Here is a 17,996-nt window from a genome sequence, read left to right on the forward strand (position 1 = left end):
TTCTGCTTGTTGGAGCCACCAGAGCCAACAAGGAGCATGGTATCTGAAGTTGACAGTGATTAGACTTCGTTGGTGCCAATGGATCCCGCAGTTTGGAAGGAGCCGGGGATGATAGTACCAATGGAACATGCTCCGATACTGATGGAACCCAATACTTATGGTCTTTCTTGTCGTGCCTCTGGGATTTGGACGTACTAAGTCCTCATGGGCTGAACTGATGGGCTTTGTTCAGAGCTGAGTCTGACTTCTGTGGAGTGGATTTGGAGGAAGACTTAGTATCATGCTTATAAGACTGCTTTCTGGTTTCCCAACAAGACCCCACCATGGGGTCTGAGCAGTAGTGTAGCCAGAGGAGGAGCGGGGGAAGAGCAGCTGCTCCCCCTCTGAGCACAAGTGGTGCCTTTTTAATGTATAGGCTCCTTTTTAAATTTTTACTCACCCGGTGGTGCTCCGGCTCCTCAGCAGCACTTCGGCGGCATGGGCCTTCACACACTCCGGCTCAGCCAAGGCCTTCACTCGCTCTGGGTCCTCGGTGGCACTTCGGCGGCATAGGCTTTCATGCACTCCGGCTCCTCGGTGGCATGGGCCTTCACGCACTCCGGGCTGAGCTGAAGCCTTTACTCGCTCTGGGTCCTCAGGGCCTTCAGTGCCGCCGAGGACCCAGAGCCTCGCCCAGTGAGTACAAGCGGGTGGCACTTTTTTTTTATGTCCGCTGCCCCTGTTCGCTCCAGCTAGCTGCGCCACTGGGTCTGAGGGGTTAGATTCTCCTGCACCAGAGTTGGACTTCACAGAAGGAGGTGGAGTCTGCTGGATCAGGCTAACATATGGGGAGAGGCGAATGTGTCCCAACTGGAGCCTCATGGCTTTCTCCATGAGGTATTTGCAGATACAAAGTTCCCACCCTTCTCAGATACAGCTTGGGAACGATCAGCACATACTGCACCTTGCCATGATGTGGACTTCCCCAAAGCAGTGCAGGCAGTGCTGGTAGTCATCACTGACCGAGAAGGACCACGGGCAGGAAGCACTGAGTTTGAAGCCAGGAGTCCTGGGCATAGTCTGATACCCAAATTGAACATGGAGGTGATGACCCCCAAGAGACTAATCTAAAACTAAAAGAGCTAAAAAACACTAAACTGTAAAATTATTAACATTATTAAGACTGTTAAAACAGTTAAACTATGTACAAACTAGATAATTCTTCTTTTCTGGAATGAAGCTGAAGCTGTGGACACTGGAAGTTCCAACCTGGACCATGCAGTGGTGAGAAGGAATTGGAGAGATGTTTGGCCCACCCCACATTTATCACCTCAGTTGGAAGCATAAGGTGAACCAGAGCACATGCGTGGACCAACAGACACCACTTTCAAATTCACCAGCCCCGAATGCGTGGTGCGCATGCACAACCCACAGTGGAATGCAACAGGGACCATCACTCAAAAAAGAATATCCACAGTTTCATTATTAAGATTATTTTGAAAGGTTATAAATCTTCATGTTTCTGGATATTAACAAATCACTGACTGACAGAGGACAAGAAGAAATTTCCCACAGGGGCAGGTAACTCTACAGCTGTCTGCTATGGCAATTTCTTGCACCTTCCTGTGCAGCCTTGGATACTGATTACTGTCAGAGATAAGGACACTACACCAGATGAACCACTACACTGATTTGCTATGGCAATCCCCATTCTTATGATTCACTTATTCACAGCTGAAAAATAATAATGTGTGAGAATGAGAAATAAGATTAAATGCTAGGGAAGGCCTCACAAGATAAATCCAGATGCCAATGCTTTCCACAAATTGTTGAGTGCCCCATGTAGTTAAAAAGAGGATGAAGCAACACAGTGTAATTTTAAATAAGGTTTACTCACACTTTGACCTGAAATGGTCTTCTATCTTTTAAAGAGATGTGGATATTTTACTGAGGATGTTATAGTATTGCCTCTTTAGAGAGAATCCCAAATCCATATAAGATACCACAGTGATGGGTGTAATATAAAAATTTGTCAGATGGGCTTGATAGATGAAACAGACAGATAAGACAGACAAATAGATTGAAAAGCGATGCTCGGTATTCTCCCCCTCATTCCTTATGACTCAGGATATTGGCCTGAAAGCAGAATCTGTCTTTTCCTGGCATTCAACTGCTTCTATTGCTTATTCCTCCTCTGAAGCCCATATCCTCGCACTGTGACTCACACCAAGATAGGGATTTAAGGCAGTAACACCCTGTTAACACTTAAGGGGAAGCTGTTATGGTCTAATAGGTGTATAATATGCATTAGATAAAGCCACTGATTGTGCATTTTAAAAATGGTTTAAGCACATATTTGAAAGGCTGACCATAAAACAGCCATCTGTTGCTTTAAGACTTCAATTTAGCCTTCCAGGAATTAAGTTTTTATCAGTGTAAATTCAAGAGCTCTAACTGGAATGAGTGGAATCAGGAATGGGGGACACAACTGTGTAGCAGTGTATTCTCCTGCATTGTCCTGACAATGGACTCACACTCTGGCTTGTTTGTTTTTTCAGCACCCATGTGCTGGACAGTACTGCACTCTCACTAATAAGTGGGTCTCTCACCAAAGGGGAGGAGGAGTCCTATGCAAAAAGGATTGGATGATGGGAGATGCTAGAACATAAAACAAATTGTCTTCTCATCTATTAAGTAGGGCCAGGCATGGTTTCACTCTCCAATATCCTGCTGTCCTGATTAGCAGTCACCACTACTATTCCAGTTTCAGGTCCTTCCACAGACTTCTGCCAACGCACCTCAGCCTGCAACGTCCTCTACCATCTCACTCTTAGCCCCACCTCCCCACCAAACACAGCTGTGCCAACACACCTCAGTCTTGTCCTGCAGCACTGCCATTCTAGTCCAGGGTCTCTCCTGCACAGCACTGCCAATGCACTTTGATGCTGATGCTCTTAGACCTCTTTGGACTAGAGATCCACATTCATGATGAACTGTTCAGTACTACAGATTGGCTTGGGCCACAAAATGAAGCTCCTCATCTGGATCTAGAGCTGAGCTTTCCACAGGCTCCAACTACTTGGATCTGCAGTTTTGATTTGAGCCCATTTCTACTGGGATGCAGACAAATAAAAACTAGAACAGAATACTAACATGCTAATTTCATTTGTGGCTTTCCATCCCTACTGTGCTATCTCCACTCCAGCCCAATTCTTATACGCCTTTGTGCCAAGGTTAAATTTAAACCAATTTATCCTAATAACTCCAAAGGGCTTGTGATATGATGGTAAGTATTTCCAGGGGGTGTGTGAGCCAGTTTATACGTGTGCATGTGTGTGCGCTCATATGCGTGTGTATGTATGTGCCGGGCAATGAACAAGAGGCCCTGGAGGTTTTTCGCCTTCCTCTGTAGCATGGGGCACGGGTCACTTGAGGGAGGATTCTTTGCTCCTTGAAGTCTTTAAACCACGATTTGAGGACTTCAATAGCTCAGACATAGGTGAGGTTTTTCGTAGGAGTGGGTGGGTGAGATTCTGTGGCCTGCGCTGTGCAGGAGGTCGGACTAGATGATCAGAATGGTCCCTTCTGACCTTAGTATCTAGTATCTATGAAACCTACTCATATTTCTTTCCTGTCTCAGGCTCTCTCTCCAGCACGCCTCTCCCTTAACTATCTCTAGAGTGGCAGCAAGAGTCAGGGTCTGTGTGTGAGTCTGAGTCACAATACACTGAGCAGCTGGAGCCTCTGACAGAATATACAATGCAGCTGAGATGTCAGCATAGGTGGCTTTGGAGTGCTTTAAAATGCTGTTTCAATGCCAGCTTTCAACTCCAAATATGACATTTTGTTCATCCACTCCCTTTCCTTCTAGGTAATAACCTCTTTTAGATGCAACTCACCAGCTTAAATTACAAATCTCTCTTTCTTTCTCCCTCTTTGATCGCCTACTCTCTCATTTGCCCTGCTAGGCTTTCTTGATCCCCCCACACCCACTAATGACCCATGTAGCAGTAGTCTACTGTCATCAAGGCACCAGTGGCTTCGTCATCCTCACATTTGCTTGCAAGGCACCACCCCAAAAGGGGCTGCAGTGAGCTGATCCCCCTGAAAGCAGGCTTATGGCTGTGCCTGTGAGTATCATAACAGCAGAACTCTTTGGTGCACCCTTAAGCTTGTTGTCTGCATAATTTCATAGAATTTCAGGGTTGGAAGGGACCTCAGGAGGTCATCTAGTCCAACCTCCTGCTCAAAGCAGGATCAATCCCCAATTTTTACCCCAGATCCCTAAATGGCCCCCTCAAGGATTGAACTCACAACCCTGGTTTTAGCAGGCCAATGCTCAAACCACTGAGCTATCCCTCCCCCCATTTGCATAGATTGTGTCCTTTTGGTCCTGGGAAAGATCGGGCCCCAGGATACTGTCTTCACAGGACACTAGGAAGTACTTTCATGGACAAAGTGTAGGGCTAGAAGGAGCCGATAGTCCCATGGGCCTTGGTTATTGTCAGTGTAAGTGTATGCACTGCTGCTGCTGCTGCTGCTGCGTATAAGGAAGAGAGTGGGAGGATCTGACGCCACTGACAAACTGGGGAGAGATTATGAACCACATGGCCTCACACTTTGGCGTCATGCATTCTTTGGATTCTTCTCTGTTTGTTGCCTAGTGCTAGGTCTTCTGACATTGGGCTCATGGCCTGAGCCCTGGAACTGGCAATCCTGTATGCTGAAATGTCTCAAAACCAAATCAAAATGTTGTGCCATCCCTAGTGTTCCATGTTTACCTCTTGAGCCCACAGGGAACTGCGGGTGCTCAGACTCTTGACCAATCTAATTTTCTCTTTCATGATTGTCTTTCTCTGGAGACTCCATTGGGACCTATGGATAAATTAAAGGTCATCCTGTATGGCAATAACAATAAACAGAACCACTTACTCAGGGAGTATGGAGGATAAATTCTTTGATTTCACAGAAATGTGCTTTCTTCGGAGGGGATGGGAGTGAGTTTCCTCTCAGTACTTTCCTGTCTAGACACCCCCTCACTGCAGCATTTCTTGTGCCCACAGGGGAACTGTTCCAATACACATCAGTGTGACGACTCTGCCAATCCCCTAACTATCACGTGCCTCTGGAGTCCATCTTGGAATCCAAGCATCTCCATTTTCAACTGCACCCCATGCAAACACATGTGCACCAAGACCTTGTGGTCTGTCGCTGGTAGTTATCCATGCTGCTCACCATGTCCAATCAGCCAGAATATGCCAACCTTACAAAACCCAGGAGGATTTCCCTCTCCATTCCACGCATCCACTGTTCACCATTATACCTTCCTCTGAGTGTGGTTGTAGCAGCTGAAAAGAAAGGGTCCAAGCAATAACAAGCATAGTACCGATAAAGTGGTGTCCTGCCTCCTACAACACTGCAAGAGTCTAATAGCCCATCTAGTAGGCGATGTCAATTCTTGCTGTACCAGAAAACACCACTGGTCAACATAAACTGGTCTCATGCCTCCTGCTCCACTAGCAATGGTAGACAGATAGGCAACCTAGTCCTTTACCATGCCTCCTTCCACAGCAGAAAAGAAAAATGGTATATTTGGTCTGAAATCCCACCGCCTTCTGCACTGGAATACACCAATGGCCCATTTAGCCCATTATGCCTTATCCTTCCCTGATGGAAAAGGCCACCCATTCTGTTCCATCTAAAGTGCTATCCTGGCCTAGGAAGGATGCTTCAAAAGACAGCATATATTCCTGTAGTGGGGCAGCTGCCCCACTCCTGAAGAAGAGAGGTTAAAAGCTGCCCTGGAGAGGGCTGCAGCTGGGGAAAAGGAGTGAATGCAGCTGAGGGAGTAGCTGACCACAGGCGTGGCCAGCCCAATCAGGCCACAGCTGGCCCTATAAAGGGGCTGTGGGCCAGGAGCTGGAGAAGTCCCACTCTAGTCCTAGAGTGAAAAGGGTTAGCTGCCTGGAAGCAAAGCAAAGCAAAGCAAAGCAAAGCAAAGCAAAGCAAAGCAAAGCAAAGCAGGGGAAATAGGGCAAGGGAGCTCCAGCCTGGTAAACCCTCAGGCTGCAGGCCTTGAGGAAAGCCTCTGAAAAGATTCTGGGGCTGCAGAGGGGCAACCCGAAAATAGGCAAAGGCAGCAGGCCCTAACCCCTTGCCAATGATGAGTGGCCATTACGGACTGCAGTTTGCCCCAGTGAGGGGGGCTAGATGATGACTGGCAGAAGCCACTGCGGCAAGGTGGTGTTAGAGGGTTGGGGTTCCCCTGGGAGGGGAGACGCACAGAGCGGATGTACTGTTGGGGCAGAACCCTGAGGTTAAGGGGCACTGGGATCTGGGAGGGACACAGGGCCAGCAGCAGGCGAGACACCGGCCTGCAGAGGGTGTTCCGAAGGCTGGAAAGAGCTAATTCCCAAGATGACCAGCAGGAGGCACTGTGCTGGTGAGTCTTCACTTCGCTACAATCCCCCATAATGCACTTCACTGGGTAATACTCCTTCACGAGAGGTCACCAAATCTTCCTGACCCCTGGTAGCAATCAGCTTTTATTTATCTGCCTAGGACCATTTATATGGTTGCTATGGCTATTATACCTCATCTGATGCCCTAAAGCACGAGGGTCCAGAGCTCTCGTCATTGTTACACTAGTTAGGGCAGACACAGATACAAGTGATCGATATGAAAATGTAAGATAAGATCCTACCAATATGCTTCACAGCAGGTCCACCGCAGAAAAGGTGATGTGGAGCCCATATGTCTGCTGGAAATATCTGAGTTCACTATCTGTAGCCCAGTCAAGCTGTACACATGGGTAATTTGAACAACCTCATCAAGACACATCAGCAAGCAGAGCTTCCATGTGAGTTTGCAGTTCCCAGCTTTGATTTCTTCCATTTCCTTCCTTTTTGTTGTTAGATGTTGTTTGATAAATTAATTACCTCTCGGGAAGGTGTGTAGGATCTGAATGCTCCCTGGCATGTCTGGGACTGGTGTTTGATGACAATTACTGACGGTACACAGCTTTCAGGTTATTTCCTAATCTAAAAAAATCAATAGGATTATATGAAAATGAGCAAGGGGAGGAAAAGCTGCTGTATTACAATGGACCACCAGTGGATGCCTACGTGAAGTCTGTTGGAATACCAACTGTATTAATTACAGGCAGTGCTGCTTGGCTGACCTTCCAAAGAATTCAATGGGCCCAGACTCTTGTAATACAAAAAAGGAATGTTGCAGTTTACAGGGTGAGCAGGAGGGAGGGATGGCTTCTCATTTCAGATTGCATTGCCATACAATAACCCAGGGTGCAAGCTTGCTCTCCTGGATGCCAGGGACCGGCAGTGTGGCAGATCCAACAGGTAGGGCCCTACCAAATTCACGGTCCATTTTGGCCAATTTCACAGTCACAGGATTTTAAACATCGTTAATTTCATGATTTCAGCTATTTAAATATGACATTTCACAGGGTTGTAATTGTAGGGGTCCTGACCCAAAAAGGAGTTGTGGGGGAGTTGAAAGGTTATTGTAGGGAGGGTTGCGATACTGCTACCCTTACTTCTGCACTGCTGCTGGTGGCAGTGCTGCTTTCAGAGCTGGGCAGCTGGTGAACGGTGGTTGCTGGCCAGGATCCCAGCTCTAGTGCGATGGCCAGCAGCAGTGCAGAAGTAAGGATGGCATGGTATGGTTTTGCCACCCTTACTTCTAGGCTGCTGCCTGCAGAGCTGGGCCCCCAGTCAGCAACCGCCACTCTCCGGCCACACAGCTCTGAAGGCAGCAGTGCAGAAGTAGGGTGGCATGGTATGGTATGGTACTGCCACCCTTCTGTGCTGCTGCTGGCAGGGCGTTGCCTTCAGAGCTGGGTTCCCGGCTAACTGCCGCTGATCTCCAGCTGCCCAGATCTGAAGGCTGTGCATAAGTAAGGGAGGCAATACCATAATGCCCCTTAAAATAACCTTGTGACACCCCCCACCCACAACTCCCTTTTGGGTCAGGAGCCCAATTTGAGAAACACTGGTCTCCCCTGTGAAATATGTATAGCATAGGGAAAAGCGCACACAAGACCACATGTCCCACTCCATGACGTGTTTTTTATAGCTGTGAATTTGGTAGGGCTCTACCCATAAGGCAAGAGTGTATTACTCTCCTACTGGGGAGACAGGTTAATGGAGAGTAATACATGGCCCTAGTGGCTGGGGGCCTTTCCAGTGCTTCCAGCCTTAGCTGGCCAGGGTAGTCAGGGAGCTCAGAGCATATATTCAGGTCAACTCACATGGCAAAGAACTGTGCCAATATTTTTAAATAAGAAACTGCTCTTCACAACAAATTCTGTACCAGCTACACGGCACAGCATTTCACGCTGAATTTAATTAAAGCTACTGGCAATTGTATAGCACTAATCGACCCAACATCTGAGCAATGAAGGGAAACGTCTCTATTTACAGAGATGTTCAGGGGATGGGAGGTGTCTGAATGTATTTAGCCACAGTGGAATTTGTCCAAAAATGCAGAGTCAAGAAACTAGTCTCATAAAAAATGCCATAGGGTCTTTAACGCCCCTGAATGGTCAGGATCTTAGTTGTATGTCTCAGTCAAAAGATGGCACCTCCTCCAGCACCCCCTATCATCATGCTGATGCACTAGTTCAGTACAGGTCAAAGGACAGTAGGGTGACCAGACAGCAAATGTGAAAAATCTGAACAGGGGGCGGAGGGTAATAGATAATATAGGTATCTATATTAATAATATAGGTACAGAATAATAGATAAAATAGGTAATATGTAAGAAAAAGACCCAAAAATCAGGACCGTTCCTAAAAAAAAAATCAGGACATCTGGTCACCCTAAAGGACAGAGCTCTACCTACTAAATCACAAACAGCTTCCCACAGCACCCTGGATTTTCCTTGGGTAGGGAGATGCAGGGGAAGGTGTTTGTGCTCCCAGCATAACCTGGCCCACTCTTGGCTAGAATATGGGAGCTGAGAAAATCACAGCTGGAAGTGGACCGGGGCAGGTGTCATTATTAAGCTTTCTGTTTGCCATTAACAGCAGAGACAGAAATTATTGCCATTTGGGGTGGGGGATACAGTTGCTCCCTTGCAGAAAGGTAAGAGACAATGGAGGAACATGAGATGAATCATTGCTGACTTAGCAAAAAGGCTCATTGACTCTGAAAATGCCAGCCCTGGCATAGTAGAAGTGTCTCACAAAAATAACTTGGCATGCCTGCCATAAATATGCAACACTTGCAAACCTGAGCTGGAGGGAGGAGGAGAAGGGAAAGGAGACCAGCTCCATCCATCTAGATTGTAGGGAAGGTGAAGGTGGAAAATTGTAACAGGTTTTTTTTTCTCTCTTGAACTTGCTGCAAATAGTCACAATTCCCTTCCCCTTTTTGGCCATGACAAATGTAAAGCTACTCAGAGCACTGACTAAAACCTAATCGCTTTTACGGCAAACGAGGCATGAAACCTATTGTCAAAAAACCATGATGTCCGAAGCATGTGTCGGCACTTCATCTTCCCAGCTGGGAGCTCCTGAAGGTCTGAGCTAACTATAGGGCACAGGGAAAGTCTGGAAAGGCACAAAGCTGCTACATGGGTTTGTACCATGCAAGGCGGAAATCATTGTGTTGGGGGTAATCGTTGGCTACCCTAGCAGGGCAACTGTCCAGCTGATTTGTGCTGCTGGCGGCAGAGGTGCGAGGGAGTGGGGGAGGATTCCGTACCATGTATTTACAAGGCATTTGCTTTATATTAATTCTGCCATTACGTGGGACTTACCCTTAGCTACTCCACTACTGCACATGAATTACTCCACCGAATCTCCCAAAGCTCATGCTTTAGGGCATAAGCTGATCACATATACACAGAGCAAATCTCAAGGCTCTTACTCATATTTTCCTTAGTCCCTAATCAGGTATAACACACAGGGACTTCAGTTGAAGGTTTTTCTTAGGAAAGGCTGAGTAAAGCTTGAGTAAGGAACCCTGGAGTTAGTCTGGAAAGCTCAGAGGGTAAACACCACCTCATTACACAGTACAGCATCTTCTACTGATGGCCCATGTACTACACCAAACTATTGACTAGGCCCAGTATAGTTTCTTTCCACCTTTCTCTGAAGCGCCACTCATTGGCTACCAAGGAGGCACTACATTGGATGCAAAGGACCAATGGTCTAATCTGGTGTGACAAATCCCACATTCATATGGCAACCTTTCATCGGAAAACTTGCTTACTGGACAGCTATGGCTTGTTCCAATTTACTGACCCCTGATTCTGACAGAACTGGATCAAGTGCACAAAAACAGTCTATTCTCTCCCAGTCATCCCCTTCCTAGCAGTGGGGAAAGAAAGACAGCTTGGAGAAGGGGAGGATTAAAAGACATGTATAGATATAAGCCCTGACAGGTGGAAATGTTTGCTGTCAGAGGCTCACATGCCAAGCACACCAGACACCCCAAGCAAAGGCAATGGCAGGAGATAAACTGCAGGGTTTTAAAAAATAAAAGAAATGGACAGAGACGTCTCTGAGGACTAGAAGATCTGACTTCACTAACTGGGACCTATAGGAGTTTCAGATGAGCCACTTAATCAATTAAGTCTGGGATCGAGTTATACCCAGGGCTGGATTAATTTCTTGTTTCATAGTTTGCCCTGTCATTCTGAGTACAGTGATGAGTGCTTTAGGAATGTGTATACAGGAGACAGACTAGATATAGATTTCTTTTATGTACCTCTTGATGTGCCACTGCTGAGGGAACAAAACCCAGATCCAATTGTATCAAACTCCTTTGGTACCAGTAGAGACTCATCTGACCTTCATTACCCCAGAGTAAATCATGAGTAACTACACTGAAGTCAAAGGAATCACACCAGTAACTCTGATGAAAGTTGGTGCAAGTGCAATCAGAGGCAAGTCCAGAATAAATAAGGGGCTTTGTACTGGAACATAAAATGTAACAGTGTGGTAATGGGATTAGTCTGTAACTCACCAGTTGCTAATGAATCTGTGCTGAGCGCTGTCATAATGGCTCTATGCTCCTTTCCAGCTCTTTGGAACAAATTAAGCAGACACAGCCCCTGAATAATCCATCCTGGGTTTTACACAAGACCCAGAGCTAAAACACAACACTTTGTCTGGAGTAGCTAAGCAATCCCAGAGTCAGAAAGGCAAGGGCTATTAAATGAAGGCTGCTAATCCTTTACCTTAACCCTGAGTCTTAGTCCAGTGTTTCCAGTGACTCGGATGTAAACCCCTGGGTCACTGAATGGCCACTCATATCAGTTACAGGTATAGTCCTGTATACATGAGAGTGTGCATACAGATGTGCATAGGTGCATATATGCAACTTTAGGACTTGATGGCAGAACCATCCCTCATGGAGTAGTCCCAAGGACTCCAATGACACTGTGCAAGTGAATAAGTGCCCACCATTGTGAGTATGGGTTGTTGCACAATCAGGTGTTTGTTTCTCATTTGGGGTGTATTTATCTCCTTAAGAGGGTGTAATAGAGTGTAGTTCTCACAGATCCTCTTTTGACATGTCACAAAATTGTGTAGACTCATTCTGAATTTTTGGCTAGTTCTAGTGAAAATAAAAGGCCAGGAATAAATCCCTTGTCTTTAAAAAAACATGAAAATAAAAAACTGTCCTGGAACAAATTTGGAACAAAAATCATCATTCAGCTCAGGATACAATGTCACCTGATTGGCAGCAAAAGTTATGTGGGTTGAAAGAAAATGGGTTGTTTTCACCAAGGTTAGAATCCCTCAGTTCCCAAATATCCTTGAAAATTCTCCAGTGTCACAGGTGCAAACTGTTTCAGCAGAAATCACCAGGCAGTGCTGTTACACACATGTTTACAAGTTAATTTTGTTAGTGTGGAAGTAGCATACAGTCTTTGGAGACATGTTGCGTGTTGTTCCTTTTGTGATGTAGTTTCCTTTTGAAATTTTCAGTCATTTCTTAGGACAGAGTTGCTTCCTGGGAATTCGGCACTGGCGCTGCTCCTGATTTTTCTGGAAGAGGGGTTTGGTTATGTTCCATTTGTAACCATCCCTGCTCCAGGATTGGTGTATATGGAATAAATAAAACCAGTTGCACTCAGACAATACCCGGACTCTGCATGGCTGATTTCTCCTCCAATGGGAAACCAGTCTGCAAGGCCTCAAAATCTACTACCACTTGGCAAAAGGGGCAAAAATACTTTGGGCAGTTTCACTCCACCCTACTTATACTCTCAGTAGCAGAGAGTATAACAGACCGTAGAGTGCAATGCACCTTTGTTGTAATCAAAAGACAATTACAGCATAGGTATTAAACCACCAAAACTTTACTCTTCTGCAAGCCCAAAAGGATGTAGCTATACTAGCAAATTTCATAGCTGCAGCTCCACTGTTAATAGCAACACTGGAAATACTAGTTGAGGCAGGACTCCCATGTTCTTACCACTGTCATCTAACCCTGCACTGAGTAAGGCTGGAGTACAGGGGCAGTAAAAAACCTGCACCCTGTCTTCACTGCAGCTTCCTCCATTGCTACTACTACTGAAGCTGCTCTGGTGGGAAATCATTCCTGCAAACTTTGCTAGTGTATATCAGGCCAAGGAAGAGCTATTTTCCTGCCTGTATACAATGTGCATTCTGCACACTGCATTTTTATTCTGCTTACAGTAGAGTTCCTACTCATATTCTGGAATGCATGAGGCAGTTATCTCAACTAGTCACATAAACTCTGCAGATGAATTCTGGTGTGCTGACCTGAAATCACTACATTGCACAACCATTTCCATTTGATCATTTATAAAGAACTTTATATGTTATCAAACTTCCTGTTTCATGTGTTCCTGCTCCACATTCCCACAACAAGCTCTTCCAATGGCATACCACTGGGTAGAATTCAAAATTCAGTGACTTACCTGATTTGCAAACACGTTTAGCAAACAATTCCACTAAGCCCGTAATTCTGCCCACTCAAATTCACAGAGAGTTCCTGTGAGTACTTGCAGGGGGTCACTCTGCCTAACACTCTCAACCAATGACACTACATCACTGAATGATGGTGACATACTAACTAAAGCCGGGCAAATTTCAACGGGACTACTGGTTCCACTTGGGTAGATACCTAACAGTTCATGTCCTTATCCCACATGGATCTAGATTCCTGTGTTATGGGAAACTTGCAAGATCAGTTGAAATTTTCAGTACAACTTGGTTTAAACTCATAGACATTAAGGCCAGAAGGGCCCATCGTGATCATCTAGTCTGACCCCCTGCACATTGCTAAATAAGAAATAACTGTGTGTGAATAAGTTTTCTTGCTATTATTTTGGTACACCCAGTTCCAGTCTTATCCAAGACTGTAAAGAGCTGAAGTGAATGAACATTACAATAAAACCAAGCAAATAAAATAACAGAATTTTAAATCTTTTCATCTCAAAAAGATTCCACTTAGTTGTAGGCCAAAAGGCTAGGATCAGTTCTAGCTGAACCGGTTCCACCTGACCTATTGTCTTTATTTCATTGCCTGGCTTCAGTAGGTGTTTGGATTTTTTTCCTCCCCATTTGAGAAGTTATTTTAACTCGAAGGCTCATGCAGCTCCAGTTCCAATGTTAGGGTTTGATTTATGCCTGGAATCTGTCTGTCTGGCCAGGCTTGAGTGGTTCTCTCTAATGACACGCTGATTGCTTGTCGGAAGGCTGTTCGTGGCACAGTCAGTGTTTGGGATACACAGTAATTGCTTCATGTTCACATGTACAAGTGAGCATGACTAATCCAAAGGAGCATCTCTATTTTTTAGACTTTTTCATTCCTCCCTCCATAAACATTAAAAATGATGAACAAGGTTGTAAATACGGTCTCCAGCATGGAGAACAGGTGGTACTAATGGCTGTTAAGTATCCCTGAAGGGGAAGACTGGAAATCCACTATAAATTACTGGGGTATTTCTGCTACACAACAACTTGCCTTTTTCACTGGTGAGAGTGAAAGAATCTGTTGACGAAAGACCCATAAGGGGAGCGTCGACTCGTATGAGTCACTGGGTTTTCTTTTTCCATCACTTTTTGAAAAACATTAGTTTGATGCATGCACATGTCATTGGCAAGTGAGAATGGTAATGTTGCATAGAAATCTCCCTATCTCCTCAGACACCTGAGTTTATGTTCTTTATACTCTGACATACATCCATGCCAAACTCTCCTCTCACTTACACTGAAGCAACCTCACTGATATCGAGTGCAATGGAATTGCACCCACGATACTCAGAGCAGAATTTAGCACTTTAAAAAGAGAAGCTTCTCCAAAATAATCAGTAGGGTCAAGGTTTCACTGTGTGGGTCACAGACCCACAAGCTGACTCTCTAAGAGTGTCCAATTCTTTGAAGTGTGGCGCACCATCAGTGGAAGTTTTGGGCACTTTGCCCCTTCCGGGATCGAGCTTAGAATTTCTATTGCTTGCCGACGAGCTCCTTTCTGAATATGCAATACCCATTCCCTTCCCTGCAGCTCTCAGGGAATTACTTCTTTGTGGGAGACTCTTCAGGGAGCCTTTTATTGGTGATGAAAACAGATTCTGATGGGGACAGTCTCCCCTCCTCAAACAGCTAGGAAGAGGATTTGTGAGACCCACCCCACCTACCCCAGATGGAGAATCCTTCAGGGCAATGCCACTCTGATGAATGTAACAGATGGGCAAACGAGTGGAAAGTCTGAGAGGACCATCTCCTTCCCTACCTAATTTACCCAGTTGGAAGGATGTAGGGCAGGGCAGCACTGCTAACCTCATGGACTAATGCCTCCACCATGGATTTCTTTAGGAATCACTTGTCTCCTCATTTATAATGAGCATCTCAGCCTGTGGTTGAGGCTGGTGGTGTACACGTGGAACCAAGGCTATTCATGGGGAGGACCCCCAGTAATGCTCTCACTCTGACCTTTGTGCCCAGTGGTCTGCAATCTCCTCTTCCAGATCCAGCAGAGCTGCTGCCTGAGCCATCAGCTTCTTGCTGCAGGGCAAGGATTTGAGCTGCAGGACAAGGAGTCCCAGGCAGAACTTGGCTCCCATTTCCTCCAACTCTCGCGTTCCAATCTGCAGGCCCTGTCGGTGAAAAACAGAAACCCTGAGTGATGAGTCTGGAATCACCCAGCTCAGGGTGGGAGGAAGAGTTACCATCTCATATAGGCTACCGCTCTCTGGGGTATTCCTCCACGTAGGAAAATCTAGAGGTAAGACAATGAAATGAACTAGGCAATACCCCAAAATGTTGAACCCACATGCTCACTCCATTGGCCAAAGATTGCAAACACCTATTTTTACTTTGCACTTGCTCCATACAGGTCTTTTCATCTGCAGCGAGATTTACGGTCATTAACAGGGTCCCCTGGCTTCTATTTTACAGATGGGGAAACTGAGGCAGAGACTTCAAAGGACTTGACTATGGCTACAGAGTGAGTCACTGTAAGAGCAAGTACCAGACTCCATGAGTTCCTGGCTCCACGCCCAGCCCTGCACTCAGAACATTAGACCACGCTTCCTCTCTGTTTAAAACAAGAGTTGTCTCCTTGAGCCATGGGAAGGCAAATGAGCTGTGCCACTGTAAGCTGTCAGAAGTGGCAGAGATGAAAAGGAAGGAGGGGGAAAGGTCTTTAACAATTATGAATCGTTTACAAAAATCAATAACAAAGTAATTACAAAACAACAAACACCTCTGAGAGGCTTCCCCTTCTACTAAACACTGGTGTCTCCCTGGCAGAGGCGGGCTGCTGTTCCAAATTGTGGAGCTGGATTTTCGACACCCCAAAATTCAGGGGAGTCCTACTTGTTATGAAATAACGGGATGTAGTTCCCGGTTTGGACTGCAAACCTCTGCAAAGTCTGGGAGGCTCTGGATCTGATTTGGTAAGCAGTGCAGATCAGGGTTTGGGTCAGACCCATTGCTAATCTGGTACATTGTCAAGTCTCTCTGACTTTGAATAAGGTGGAACGGCTCCTCTTGGGCAACCCTAACTGATAATCCAGTATCAAAGGAGTCCTGGTCAAGCTTGCATACAGAGGCTGTCAAGGTTCCTTCCCCAATCTGAACTCTAGGGTACAGATGTGGGGACCTGCATGAAAGACCCCCTAAGCTTATTCTTACCATCTTAGGTTAAAAACTTCCCCAAGGTACAAACTTTGCCTTGTCCTTGAACAGTATGCTGCCACTACCAAGCGTTTTAAACAAAGAACAGGGAAAGAGACCACTTGGAGACGTCTTCCCCCAAAATATCCCCCCAAGCTCTACACCCCCTTTCCTGGGGAAGGCTTGATAAGAATCCTCCCCAATTGGTACAGGTGAACACAGACCCAAACCCTTGGATCTTAAGAACAATGAAAAAACAATCAGGTTCTTAAAAGAAGAATTTTAATTAAAGAAAAAGTAAAAGAGTCACCTCTGTAAAATCAGGATGGTAAATACCTTACAGGGTAATCAGATTCAAAATACAGAGACTCCCTCTAGGCAAAATCTTAAGTTACAAAAAGATACAGCTTATTTTACCAGCCATTAAACAAAAGAAAATCTAACGCATGCTCTAGCTATATTACTTACTAACTTTACAGGAGTTGTAAGGCTGCATTCCTGATCTGTTCCCGGCAAAAGCATCACACAGACAGACAGAACCCTTCCCCCCCCCATCCAAATTTGAAAGTATCTTGTCCCCTCATTGGTCATTTTGGGTCAAGTGCCAGCGAGGTTACCTTAGCTTCTTAACCCTTTACAGGTGAAAGGGTTTTGCCTCTGGCCAGGAGGTATTTTATAGCACTGTATGTAGAAAGGTGGTTACCCTTCCCTTTATATTTATGACAGAGGCCAATTCACAAAGGTTTTCCATGGTATATCTCTGATGCTTAGTAAGGCACATGCTGAAGTACCTTGCTGAATCAGGGCCTAAATAGGATCTCATGGATTCAAAGACTTTAAGGCCAGAAAGGCCCATCATGATTATCTAGTCTGACCTTCTTTACATTGCAGTCCACAGAACCTCACCCACCCACTCCTGTAATAGACCCATAACCTCTGGTTGAGTTACTGAAGTTCTCAAATCTTGACTTCAAGATTTCAAGTTACAGAGAATCCACCATTTATTTTAGTTCAAACCGGAGACCTGTACCCAACGCTGCAGAGGAAAGTGACCCCTCCTCCCCGCGCCAGGGTCTCTGCCAATCTGATCTGGAGGGAAATTCCTTCCCCACCCCAAATACAGCGATCAGTTAGATCCTGAGCAGGTGGGTGAGACCCGCCAGACACACACCTGGGAAAGAATTCTCTGTAGTCACTCAGAGCCCTCCCCATCTACTATCCCATTGATAGCCACTGGAGAGATTTTCTAATAGCAGTTGCGTGTGCCGTATGCCATTGTTGGCAACGCAACATGCCAATATCATCCCTCCATAAAGTTATCAAGCTCAGTTTTAAAACGAGTTAGATTTTTTTGTCTCCACTACTCCCCTTGGAAAGCCAGTGATCCAGATAGAACCAGAATTGACTCATATTAACCCTGAACTGAACCATTCAGATGACTCTCCCCTTCCCCACATCTTGTATTTTTCATTTTAAAATGGCATCTTTGTGCTTACAGCTCTCAGGGAGGCTGTCACGAGCTTCCCAATCCAACCAGAAGAAGGAAAGACCAGAAGCCTCACAAGAAAGCCAGTTCCAGTGATATTTCCATTGCAGCTTTACGGGTCTAAATGGACTGTAATGCTTGAATACATTATGCAAACTTTTAGGCACTGATCCTAGAGGAAACCAAACTCTGAACCATTTCTGGTTGTGGAGTGAGGTTTTTTTTTTTGGTTTCCCTCAAAAAATATGCAACAACTAAAATGAAACAAATCCTGGGGCCTGATTCACCAGCTGCATGTAATTCTTAATGAAACCAATGGGAGTTCCATGTATGCTCTGTAAGGGCTGGACAGAATCAAACCCAGATATACAAGAGCGAGAAAGTGTCTGTAAACTCCCTCTCAACTTTGGC

General features: G+C 45.6%; 1 protein-coding gene across 1 annotated transcript in view; it reads right to left on the reverse strand.

The window, feature by feature from the left end:
- The window catches only part of AGBL1 (AGBL carboxypeptidase 1), a 366,216-nt gene that overhangs the window by 108,840 nt on the left and 239,380 nt on the right, over window positions 1-17,996 (reverse strand). Inside the window, exon 21 of the mRNA XM_043494685.1 lies at window positions 14,915-15,078. Within this exon, the coding sequence (XP_043350620.1) occupies window positions 14,915-15,078 (164 nt within the window). The remainder of the gene's footprint in view (window positions 1-14,914; window positions 15,079-17,996) is intronic.

Source organism: Dermochelys coriacea, chromosome 10, assembly GCF_009764565.3.
Source record: "Dermochelys coriacea isolate rDerCor1 chromosome 10, rDerCor1.pri.v4, whole genome shotgun sequence".
Lineage (NCBI taxonomy): Eukaryota > Metazoa > Chordata > Testudines > Dermochelyidae > Dermochelys > Dermochelys coriacea.